The sequence below is a fragment of the Lepidochelys olivacea genome (assembly GCF_965140295.1).
Source record: "Lepidochelys olivacea isolate rLepOli2 genome assembly, chromosome: 2".
Classification (NCBI taxonomy): Eukaryota; Metazoa; Chordata; order Testudines; family Cheloniidae; genus Lepidochelys; species Lepidochelys olivacea.
The window spans coordinates 205379336-205392211 of NC_140412.1; the positions used below are offsets into that span (position 1 = coordinate 205379336).

The 12876-nt window shown below is 42.1% G+C and overlaps 1 protein-coding gene across 4 annotated transcripts in view; it reads right to left on the reverse strand.

The window, feature by feature from the left end:
- OXNAD1 (oxidoreductase NAD binding domain containing 1) overlaps positions 1-12876 on the reverse strand; it is a gene marked incomplete at its 5' end in the record, with an annotated part of 37989 nt that overhangs the window by 23151 nt on the left and 1962 nt on the right. For 3 of the 4 annotated variants that reach the window (XM_084621924.1, XM_084621922.1, XM_084621923.1), the window contains 2 exons: positions 4390-4453; positions 5808-5966. In XM_084621924.1, the coding sequence (XP_084478050.1) occupies positions 4390-4453; positions 5808-5938 (195 nt within the window). The remainder of the gene's footprint in view (positions 1-4389; positions 4454-5807; positions 5967-12876) is intronic. The other variant, XM_084621925.1, reaches the window with a different exon arrangement.

Genomic DNA, 12876 nt, shown 5'->3' on the forward strand with positions numbered 1-12876 from the left:
TGTATACTACAACTCCAAGATTTTTTGGTAATTTTAATCAGGGTTAATCTAAACCTGTGTATAAAATTCAATTTAATCTGGATTAAAATAATGTAACTATATACATTCTAGATTATTGGTTACCTCTTAAAACAAAAGTAAGATAAATCTAGATCAGAGGTGGGCAAACTGCGGGCAGCCAGCCACATCCGGCCCACGGGACCCTCCTGCTCGGCCCTTGAGCTCCTGGCCAGGGAGGCTTGCCCCCAGCCCCTCCCCTACTGTTCCCCCTTCTCTGCAGCCTCAGCTCGCCGTGCAGCCAGCACTGTGGGTGGTGGGGTTGCGAGCTCCTGCCGTGAAGTGCGGCTGCGAGAGCCGCCGGCCTGCCCCAGTGCTCTAGACTGCACAGCAGTGTGGCTGGCTCCAGCCAGGCGGCGTGGATGCCAGTCCTGATGCTCTGAATGGCATGGTAAGGTGGTAGGGAGTGGGGGGATTGGATAAGGGGCAGACGGGGGATAAGGAGCAGGGGGTGGTTGGATAGTTATGGGAGTCCTGAGGGGCCTGTCAGGGGGCGGGGGTGTGGATAGGGGTCGGGTAAGACAGGCGACTGGGGGGGTTGGATAGGGGATGGGTTTCGAGAGTGGCGGTTAGTGGCAGGAGTCCCGGGAGGGGGCGGTCAGGGGACAAGGGCGGTTGGATGGGTCGGGTGTTCTGAGGGGGGCAGTTGGGGGTAGGAAGTGGGAGGGGGCAGATAGGGGGCAGGGGCCAGGCTATTTGGGGAGGCACAGCCTTCCCTACCCGGCCCTCCATACAGTTTCGGAACCCCAATGTGGCCCTCAGGCCAAAAAATTTGCCCATCCCTGATCTAGATACAAACGTGCAACATTATCCCCATCTGGCTATTTTTACTGAACATCTATAATGTACAACATTCACACACCGCAAATAGTGTGAACTGAATGACAGTGGAAATCGTAATCTTCAAAATAAAGACTCTTTGCAGATATCCAAAAATCTCTAAAATGGAACTACTATAAACAGTCACTATGGCCCTGACTCAGCAAGGTACTTGTTCCATCAGTTTTCATGGGACTATTACTGTGCTTGCTAAATTGGATGTTAGGTGATCTTTGGTGAATTTGGGGCTACCACCAGTGGTTCCCAAACTTTTTCTCTGTGTGATGGGAAACCTCATACAAGAGCTGAAGGGGTTAAAGAGCAATTCTGTGCTCTGATGACCCAGCCCAGCCGCAGCTGCAGAGCATGCTCCAAATTAAGGTGGAGCTTAAAAGGAAGCCGAACAGCTCAGAAGGTGAGAGCTGTTTACAAGGCAGAGAGAAGGCTACCCTGCCAGCTCCTGTGAGGGGTACTACACAAGCCAACTCTTAGAGAAGATGAGCTGATCTGCTAGACTCTTTTTCTATTACCTTTTCACAACAGAGAGCAAAACTTGGAAAACAAAGTGGGTGGTAGAAAGGGTCCCAGGGAGGGCAGCCTTAAGATGTTCCTGAATGCTGAACCCTTACTGGTAAGGGGGCAGGAGGGTTGGACAGAGGGCAGGGGAGTTCGGAGTGGTGGTCGGGGGTGTGGATAGGGGTCAGGGTGGTCAGAGGGCGGGGAACAAGGGGGGTTGAATGGGGGCAGCAGTCAGGAAGGAGGGGGGGGTTGGATGGGGCAGGGGTTCCAGGGGGGCCATCAGAAGACAGGGAACAGGGGGGGTTGGATGGGGGCGGGGGCTGGCCCACACCTGACTGTGTGGGGAGGCACAGCCTCCCCTAACCAGCCCTCCATACAATTTCAGAAACCTGATCTACAGGATAAAACAATCAATCATACTAATGTTCAATAATACAGGGATACAAACAGACTGTCAGCAATGTGTATCAAAACATACAATTCTTGTTTTATAATATTAACAGCTAACTTGCATGATACCTGTCCATCCTCCTTCCCCCACAGACTTTTTAGTTATTGTTGAAAATTCAGCAAAACAGAATTACTATAACTAGTTTAGTAAATAGGCCAGTCTATGTCCTAGGCTGTAAAGCATTTTAAAAATGTTTAATGCCATCTACTGCAATAGCTCTCCCAGTCTGATGTTTCCTATAACACATGATTGTGCCATTTCTCATCTGTACGAGATCAAATAATTTAACAAATGAAACTTTAACCAGTCTTGCTCTGATTTAAAACACATGACAGGAAATGAATTTCTCCATAAAATAACATTTGAACATGTCTACTGTCCAGTAAAAGAACAGAACACTTGCCAACTTAAAACAAAATTAGAGTAGTGTACTTTTCTTTTCCACTTTAATAGACAATATTAAACAGGAAATGCAGTCACACTGGTTAACGAGACAAGTGTCAGGTAGGCTATTTAAATGTTTCTCCTATGTAAAGGTCTTAGTGCAGGAAATGTGCATACACTTTTGACATCCCTTCTCCCCTTCCCTCCCCAACACCCCCCCCCCCCCCCGAGTTGTTCTTTGGCCTTTTTGACAAAACACTGGAATTTTAATTATTATTCAGTAGTAAGTTGGTGCAGAAAACTAAGTTTGATGTAGGGTGATCAAGGACCTTCAAAGAAGATTCTCACCATCCACAAGAGTAACCAACTGGCCCAGATCAAGATTTGGCAGAAGAAAAAAAAAAATGAATGTCTGGGTCTTTTAATCTGGATTTCACTGAAAGAGGACAAAGTTTCAGCTCCTCTTTCTTGCACTTGCTACTTATGCTACATCCTTGAGTATGTGATAGTTAGTGTATTCATCCACATTACTGCAACACAAATATCCTACACTAATCTTTCCAAAGTATTACAAAAACCAAGCAAGGTAATGTGGAGACGGAAGCGAATTACATAGGATATACAGCTAAACAGGAGATTTGAACTGACCAGTTTCTAACCGGTCAGAAATCAAGTGACAACATGTAACAACTAAGAATAAATTCAGCATGGGAGAAAAATTTCCCAGATGTTCCAGAAAGTTGAGGTAGCAGCACTGAACCATCCTTCCTTTACTTGCCCTGCACAGTTCTTCATACCCTCTTCAAGCTAACCAATGCCCATCCCTTAACACACCTCCACTTCCCAGACACATTGAAATTCAAAAAAGGATGTAGAATCACTTTAGTAGTGAAACCTTATTAATGGAGAAAGCAAGTTATTTATATTCAGAATATTTACAACTCTTTTGTTAACTTATTTAAACTAATTTATTACAAACAAAAGAAAAAAATTGTATGTTAAAGATACAGCACTTTCATCCCTTAAATCAAAGTATAGGGAAGTTCACAATACAGTAACTCCTCATTTAACATCCTAGTTATGTTCTTGAAAAATGCAACTTTAAGCAAATCCAATTTGCCCATAAGAATTAATGTAAACAGGGAGGGTTAGGTTCCAGGGAAATTTTTTTCACCAGACAAAAGACATTATATACATATACTGTATAAATTTTAAATAACTTTAAACAAACCATGTAATACTGTACCCACCAATGACGATTGTGAAGCTTGGCTGAGGCAGGGGCATAGCAGGGTCAGGACATGGGGTCTTGCCCCACTCCGCCTGCCCGGCATTCCAGCAGGGAGTGAAGTCGGGGCAAGTGGACTCCAGCAGGAGCGCTGGGAAGGCGGAATGGGGCAAGCCCCCGTGCTCTCTCCCCACTCCCCAGCAGAAGCACCGGGTGGGTGGAGCAGCGGGAGCCAAACAACATTCTAAGGGAACAATGTAGGACATAAAAGGAGTATGTTCTCTAATAGACCAACGACCTAATAATGACGTCCCAGTTAATGTTTCGTTAAGTGAGGAGTTACTGTACGTATCAGATACCTTTCGAAGATGTTCTTTGGTTCTGATGAAGGACAAGACTTGACATTCCTTACATTTATAACCTAACACAAGCAAAGAAAAATCCTTCCCTCACCAAATGATCTCTGAATTTTTCAGCCCTTCTTTATACATCATAAAATAAGAAGGCAAGAGCTATTTTTCTTCCTTTCCAGGTAACCTTTAAAACACTAGAAAATAAAATTAAAAACAGGGGAAAATCGCATGGTTCCTTAAAAGCCTATGTATCAATGATGGTACTACAAAACAATAAGTGCCTAAGATTTCCTTAACTAAAACAATCCAAACTGAACTAGGGGACGACTAATTCCTGATTAAACATGTCAAAAAGGAATGACAGACACTGATTCTTTAACATCATTTTGTTTCACCCATCCAAAAGAAAACATGCCCTTTTATAACAGTGTCTTCGTAATATAAATACAAAAAAGAAAAATGACAAATGGCACAAAATCTCATAGAAAAAAAAGAAGCCTAATCACCATCAAATAGGATTATCTAGTCTCTTCATAACACAAAAAAAATATTTCCCTTCTGTAGAACAGAACACTAACCTCCTGTCGAAAGTTATTTGCCGTTCTCTCCAGATGATCTGTTTTCCTTTTGGATTTCATTGTGCTTCAACAAAAAGCAAATCAAGATTAACATCATTATTGCAACTGCAAAGTATTAGTGCTTCGCTTAAAAGGTAGAAATTTCTATTGACAATGTAACCACTTTAATCAATCTGCCATTCTACACTATGTTAATTTAAACAAAAATTAAAAGAAGTCAGACACTAATCTCACCTCAGATTTAATCTTAGAATGCTAATAGTTGGTTGGGAAATTTTCAACAGAAAATACTCGTTTTCCAAAAACAAAACTTTTCACAGAAACATTTGTTTTGACAAAACTTTCATCACACAGGTTTCTCTGGTCCAGGGTGGAAATTCTGGTCACAACTAGAGAAAGAGATACACACACACACACACACACACACACACACACACCGTAACAACCAAGCCTGGTGAATACTCACCGGTAATTTGGGAGGCCAAAGTTCAAGTCCATGTTCTGCCTGATTAAGAGCAGAGACTTGAACTTGGATCTCCTGCATACCAGGTGAGTGCCCTAACCACCAGTGGCTCTCAACCTTTCCAGACTACTGTACCCCTTTCAGGAGTCTGATTTGTCTTGTGTACCCCAAGTTTCACCTCACTTTAAAAAACTACTTGCTTACAAAATCAGACCTAAAAATACAAGTGTCACAGCACACTACTACTGAAATAGCTCACTTTCTAATTTTGAGCATATAATTATAAAATCAACTGAAATATAAACATTATACTTCATTGCAGCATATAGTAAATAGAGAAGTATAAACAAGTTACTGTCTGTATGCAATTTTAGTTTGTACGGACTTCGCTAGTGCTTTTAATCTAGCCTGTTGTAAAATTACGCAAATGTCTAGATGAGTTGATGTACCCCCTGGAAGACCTCTGAGTACCATCGGGGTACATGTACCCCTGGTTGAGAACCACTGGGCTGTAGAACCTCTTGTCCATGAATATTTACCTAGTTATACAAAATGGAACAACTCTAATAGTAGAGATAGACAGAGACTAACTCTATAGCCTGGTGGTTAGGGCACTCATCTGGGTCAGGCAGAGCAAGGACTTGAACCAGGGTTTCCCACAACCCAGGTAAGTGCCCTAAGCACTAGGTTATTCATGTCTCCCTCTCATGTTTTTTCACAAAAATTGTTGAAAGATTTCAAAAACCCAGTTTGAACACCTCAACATTTTTTGTGAATGGAATTCTTGTTTGACAGCCAGCCTTATTTACTAATGTCTTTAAAATACAACCAGGTGATTGATAGAGTATTTCTATAGTTCTTTAAAGTTTGTTCAGCCTCTGACACTCATGACATTTATCATCACAATCTCTTTAAAAACAAAATATTTAGTCGTGTTTGTAGACTGATAACCTACCCATTCATTGTGCAGTGTAACAAAGCAGAGTACTTCAACCGTAACAATGCAGAAAGAGTGGGGAAAATTCGAGCAGTACCTCTCAGTAACTGAGGAACAGCAAAAGCAGCAAAAATGGTAGTGTGGGCCATGGTGTTCCCTGGTCAAAGTCACCAGCTCCTGAAAAAATTCAATTTAAAATAATTATTCAACAGTTTCTTATTATTCAACTTGATTGCTTTCATCTGTAAATCAACAGGCATCAGGTTTGAAAACAGTTCAAAACCTCCAATATCCAGTAAACATCTCCCCTTTATCCTAAACTATAAACATAGTTAATTTTGAGTATATATTTTATATCCATCAAATTCTAGTTAATTTTTTTTTTTTTTTTAAGTTTTTTTTCTCATTCAGCCGTCCATGTGGAATGGGTTGGTCACAGTTTGCTCCCAAGGGGCAGGTGCCCAGAGCATAAAAATCACAACCAAAATTGTAATATCAAAGATAGCAAAGAATTGAACAGGCACGGAGACAACTATCTTCTCACCCTTACAAGTTGTCCCTCCAGGTCATCACTGAGGGCATACTGGTTGGACAGCAAGGGAAAGCTTATAAAGCAAAGTGCCTAGGACACTTGCACACACCCTGATCTTTCCTAACGATTCAAAAATTACCTTTAAAAACGATGAATGTACAGCATGATGATACAATAAGCATAATATTGCACTATAGTGATTTGTATATCCTCAATAAGACTCATGTTTATAAAAGCCTGAGCAGTACATTTTCATCTGAAGGTGCAGACAGTTACATAATACGGTGAGAATATAGCTTTTAAGATTCAAAACCACCTACTATCTGAACAGGCAGCTGCACCAACTGACCAGACAAAAGCAAAGTGATCAAGAATAGTACAAGAAAACAAACTAGGAAACCCCCTTGGCTTCACTTTCAGCATTAGGCCCCCAATGAACCAATATGTCTTTCTGTTAGTACATGCCTCTGGTTTTTTTGAGATTGGATTACCATAACTCTTGATCTCATTTTCAGGATGCATTTTACTGATGTTGCAGCCTCCTGCAGCTCTACAAGTATTCTTAATCTCTCATTCACATTTAAAAATCTTACTTTGACATACACTGGATTTATGTATTGATTTTAGAAAGGTTTTTTTTTTCCCACTGTGAATTCTTTAAAATGGCAACAATCCGGTATGCCTGACTGATTATACTGTATGTTCCTAGGCTTTCACTAAGAACTGCATTGGCTGGTTACCGAATAAAGTCTCCTGTTTATACTCTTGTGAAAATCGAAGGCAGAGCTTTCTTAAGTAGATCCCTCAGAAATAGAATGCATTTATTATTTATTTAAAATGCCCAATTTCAGATTTAAGAAGTGTTTGCTGCTGCTGCTACTTTTAACATTTCTCAATTAGTGATAACTTTGTAGCGTTTATCTGCACAGTTCACTGCAACTTTTTAATATAGGATTCTATAAAAGTGTCTTGTCATAAGGCACCAGGACTGAACAATGGTTTATCAAAACTTTTTCCTGCAGTATATGATTTAGAACAGGGGCCATCCTGAGCCTGAGAAGCAGCCAGAATTTACCAATGTACATTGCCAAAGAGCCACAGTAATACGTCAGGTTTCAGAGTAGCAGCCGTGTTAGTCTGTATTTGCAAAAAGAAAAGCATAGGAAAAGACTGGAATATGTCAGCATAGGAAAAGACTGGAATAGACAGCAGGTAGCTTTTTCCCTTAACTTCAAACCCTGCTACTGGCAGGTAACTGTAACATCATGTGACATCACCACAATAGCAAAGATGCTAAGTACATTTCAGAAAATCAACAGCCAACTGTTAATAACGGATATCAGAATATCTAAGGCTTTTTGACATAATCGACAAAATTATAAAACAAGTAACATCACTGTCCTTTTTCAGAGATGCTTCTTGTTTAATCCTCCAATATCCTTAAAAACCAGTTCTACTAACCATAACAACATCTGCTGGTAAATGGCCTAACTTCAGAATCCCACTGCAATTTACTTTTAGGGATTCAGTTTGGGTGGTTTGTTTTAAACAGTTGTGTTTTGAATGTGCTTGCTTCCCTTCAGTAGTTTGATAACACTGAAGCTAACCTTCTTTCCACCTTTAAATGACAGCAGGGCCGGCCCACAACATTTTGGCACCTGAGGCGGGGAGCTCAAATTGATGCTTCCATGCCCCCTCACTTGGGCCAAAATTTAGAAAGGTCTCAATTCTGCCTTCTTCCTGTTCTACTCCTCTGCTACCTGTCCCAATAAAGGAGAACTAACAACTTCAAATGCCTTGTTCAAAAATTTTAAGTAACACTTAATTTTCAAATGCCTGCACAGCAAACGTAACTTTTCTTGTCTGCACAGTAAACACTAGCATTTTTATCTGTTTGAATAATCAAAGTAGTGCTTTCTGTGCCTTCTTGGTTGCAAAGATTTGAACTGCTTCCTCCTGAAGGTCCACAGTCTGGGCCAGCTCATGCTCTATTGAGATGGTTGCAAGGCCGACCAGTCTCTCCTGTGTCATTGTGGAGCATAGATGTGTTTTTATTAACTTCAGCTTGGAGAAGCTGTGTTCTCCACTGGCAACTGTTACAGGAAGTGTTAGAAGTATACGCAGTGCAACAAAAGCATTTGGAAAGAGGGTAGTCATCTTATTTGTGCACATATATTTCAGAACAGCCTTTGGAGTTGATCCTGCTGAAATGTATCACCTAAATCGCTCGCATCAATATCATGCATGTCATTATGTGTTAACACTGACTAGTGCCCTGCATTGCTGGTGTAGGTCTTCTTCAGCTATAGTGAGGAGTTTTGGAATACAACATCCCAAATATACTGCTGTGTCCCTTGAGCTGCATGAAACATTCAGCTGACTGTATTGCACAATCTAGCACCTGGTTAAAGAATTCAACTTTGAATTGTTGTTTGGGGTCTCTTATGGGATTATCCCATGCCTCATAATCAAAATGTCGTCTTCTTCGGTGACTCTTGTATTCTTGAATTGGTGGGAAAATAGCTTCAGTGTGAAGTTCCTCTGCCAACTTCTGTGCACTCTTCAGAACATTTTGAAATCCCTCATCTGACCAGTAAGACTGTAAGGATGACTTTGTTTTGTCCAGTTGTTCCATTGCTCCAGATATATCAAGGTCAACACCTTGGAGTCTCTTGCTTACAACGTTTATTTCAAACAGTAAGTCATGCCACAACACTAAGCCACACCGAAATTTGAAGTTACGTATGTTTCTGGTGATTCCATTGCCCTCTGCCACTGTCCTCCCATGAACAATTCCTGTCATAGCATTATCCTCCATAATGGTAACTATGGCATCATCTATCTTCCCAATTTGGTGTTTGATAGGCCTTATTGCCTCCACTCGACTTTCCCATCGTGTGGCACTCAGTGGTTTCAGTGTCAGAGAGAATGTTCCCAAATGTTGCTTCAAAATTTGCCATCAATGAGCTGATGCAGAGAAAAATACATAGATGCTTTGAATTACATTAAAAAATTCAGCAGCCTCATTAAAAGCTGATGCTGCATCACTGACCACCAAGTTCAATGAATGAGAACTGCATGGGACAAAAAAAAGCTCGAGGGTTTAACTCTCAGGTGCGTGTCTGCACTCCTCTGCTCTTTCCTCTCATGTTGGCAGCATTATCGTAGCCCTGACCTCTCATGTCAGCTATCGCAATTCCCATATCTTCCAGCTTTTTAAGAAGCACATTTGTCATACCAACTCCTGTAGCATCATCAATGTCAATAAATTCTAGAAAATGTTCTCTGACAGTCACCATTGCAAGGACATTTTCAGTAGATTCTGTTGTTGTTGTTACAAAACGCACCATTAAAGTAATTTGTTCCATATGGCACGTGTCAGGTGTGCAGTCCAGAATAACCGAGTAATATCTTGCTGACTTCAGATCTGCCACAATCTTCTGTTTGACTTTTGTTGCCAGTAACTGTATGATCTCATTTTGAATTGTTTTTCCAATGTAGTGGTGTGCGTACATTTCTTGGGTGGTGACTCCGCTTAGTTGCTCCTGGAGTACTGCATCAAACTCAGCCATCAGCTCTACAGTTTTAAGGAAGTTTCCATTGTTTGGCACATACAGCTGATCTCAAGTGCCACGCAGTGCTAGCTTTTCGGTAGCAAGCACTCTCACAATGACAATGAGCCTTTTCAGAACATTTTGCCAGTAAAGAGACTCTGATGCAATCTTCTCTTGATGCTGATCATCTATCGTGGCCTTTAACCTTAGTCTCATCTCAAGCTCTTTCTACCTATGGAATGCTCTCCGGTGATTTGCTGCCTTCTCATGGCATGCCAGATTTCTAGCCAGATTTTTCCAGTCCTTTGTTCCTGTAGAACCCAATGTGGCTGGAACATTAGACTGGAAGAGTTTGCAACAAAAACAGTATGCAGCATTCTGGGTTTTTGAGTACATAAGCCATGGCCTCTCCACGCTGTCACCATTAGGGATTTCACACCAGTAATGTGTTGGATGGAAACTTCTATTTTCATTGTCTTTGGGGAACATGAAGTTTTTCACTTGCTGTGGCCCATGCAGTACAAGGAAGTCCCTCAGGCTACTGCTCAAGTGGGTCCACAGTCCTGGATCATTTAGACTTAAGGAACTAAACTCAGCAGCAGCTGTTTCTTGCACCTCCACCACACTCTTCTCTGATCTACACTTTTCTTCAGAAATCTGCATGGTTACATCCATTTGAGATGGAGATACAGATGCTGCAGTAGCTGCCAGGTCACCTGCGCTCTAACTGGAAGATCAGGCATCTCCTCACCACTCACATCCTCACTGGGGCAGAAGGCTCACTGTGAACATTTGTGTCTATGTATCTCAGGAGAGTTCCTTCCTGCTTAGATAGAAAAGCTTCCTTTGCTTTCTTTCTTTTTCTGAATCCTGCCCCAGAGGGACATTTTCTTCTTTCACTCATGACTGCTATTCTGTGCCAGCTATAGTGGCTCTCAACACTCAGTTAAAGGGGACAAATAAGCAGGCTGGTAGCAGGGCCTGAGTGAGGGAAGATATCAGCGTCTTAAGAGCCTAACTGGTTCCTGCTACTTCAGTTGACTGCCTGTTCTCCTCAAGTGGGTTCAGGGAAGCAGCAGGAAACAGGAAACTCCCTGAGAAGCCGGTGTTAATCAGTCCAGGCTCCTGGGGGTGCTAGAAAGGTACATAAAAGGTTCCTCCTTCTCTTTCCCTGCAACTCCTGCTGCTTTGTTATTCCCTCTCACCTTTTCTCCTGCCTGCCTCTTATGTCTCTTGTGCCCTCCTTCCTCCAGCACAGCACTCCACCATCTCTGTGCATCTAGAGCAGAGAGAGTACATATGCACCAGCAGCAGACACAATTTTCTACACCCTGGGTCCTAGTGGCACTCCCACACAGTCTGGCACCTCAGGCGGCCGCCTCAGTTCACCTCATGGTAAGGCCAGCCCTGCTTGACAGTGCCATTTCCTTCAAGAGGGGAGTGGTTTTTATCTTTAAACTAAGACTTTAAAAATGGGGGAAGGCAAGGCCAAAACATGAGCTGAATAGTAAGTCATTACAGTGAACACAAAAAAATAGACTGAGTTTTGCTGTAAGAGCTGCAATACTCAGGGCTTGAAAGATTCCCTTAGCACACACAATAGTCAGCTAAAGACTAAGACCGTGTCTACACCAGCGAGCTTGTAGAGGCATAGCTGTACTGATCATTCGTGTAGCCACTCTACGTCAAGAGGAGACAGCTCTCCTGTCAACATAATAAAACCACAACGAAAAGCTCTCCCACCAACATAGCACTATGCACACTATCACTTATGCTAGCAAAAGTTAAGTCGCTCAGGAGGTGTTCTATTTCACACCCCTAACATTAGTTTTGCCGGCACAAGTGGTAGTGTAAACATGACCGTAGGGCTTGTCCACACTTACAGCGCCTCTGTAGCACTTTGTGACACCGACAGGAAAGCTTCTCCCATTGGCATAGGTACGCCACCTCCGCAAAAGGCAGTAGCTATGTTCTCCCGCTCACATAGTGCTGTCTACACCTGGAGTTAGGTCGGTATAACTGCATGGCTCAGGGATGCATACCTGCATACCATATATGCATACCATATCAGAGCTTCCATACCTGCGAGCAACATAGTTATACCAACATAAGTTGGTAGCACAGACCAAGGCTAAGCCCTACTAGTTAGTAGAAAAAAATCTGTTCCACCAAGCATGCTCCCTCAAAGCTACCCCTACATAATTTACATTGCTATGTAATCAATTCCCACCCCCAACTAAATCAATTCTAACACATCACCCTATAATAAATTCCAAACTCTCCTATAAATGAGTTTTGAGTTCCTCTCCCTAAGTGAATGAATTCTGCGCTAGAAATTCCACCCTAGAAATTACTTCTGGATGTTTTCTGTTCCCATTAATGAATTAAGGACAACCACCCCTACCTATTAATGAACCATAGCACTATCAAGTAAAGGTGGAAAGAAGATTTAGCTTCAACTTTATCAAACTACTGAAGGGAAACAAACACATTCAAACCACAACTGTTTAAAACAAACCAGACAAACTGAATGCCTTTGCAGTGCATCTTTAAAGAAAAGATTATGAAGTGCTCTGACAATAAGCACTCTACAAAATACGTTATTTTGGAGCTACTGCCCTCCTAGATGGGCACGAGGGCTTTCATTTGCCCAGCACCTCTTCATTTGAACTGTTCCATTCCTTATTCCCATTTCCACTCCTCTCCCTTCCCTCCAAGAAAAGCAGCAGCAGTTCCAATCACTCTATTCCTCCCTTTCCCCCTCCATCCTATTAGAGATGTGGTGCTACTTCCTTGTTCCTCTCCTTCCACTCAGGACAGCACTACAGTGGACCCAGTCTGCTTGCTCCCTCTCTAAGAACGGAGCAAGTAACTCAGGAGATGCTTCGTTCCTGGCCCACTCACCCAGGGCTAAAATTCTGTTTGACCACGGTAAGCATATATATTTTTTCCAAACAGTAGCAAGTTTCTCAAGGACAGCAAGCCATTTTAGAAGATGACA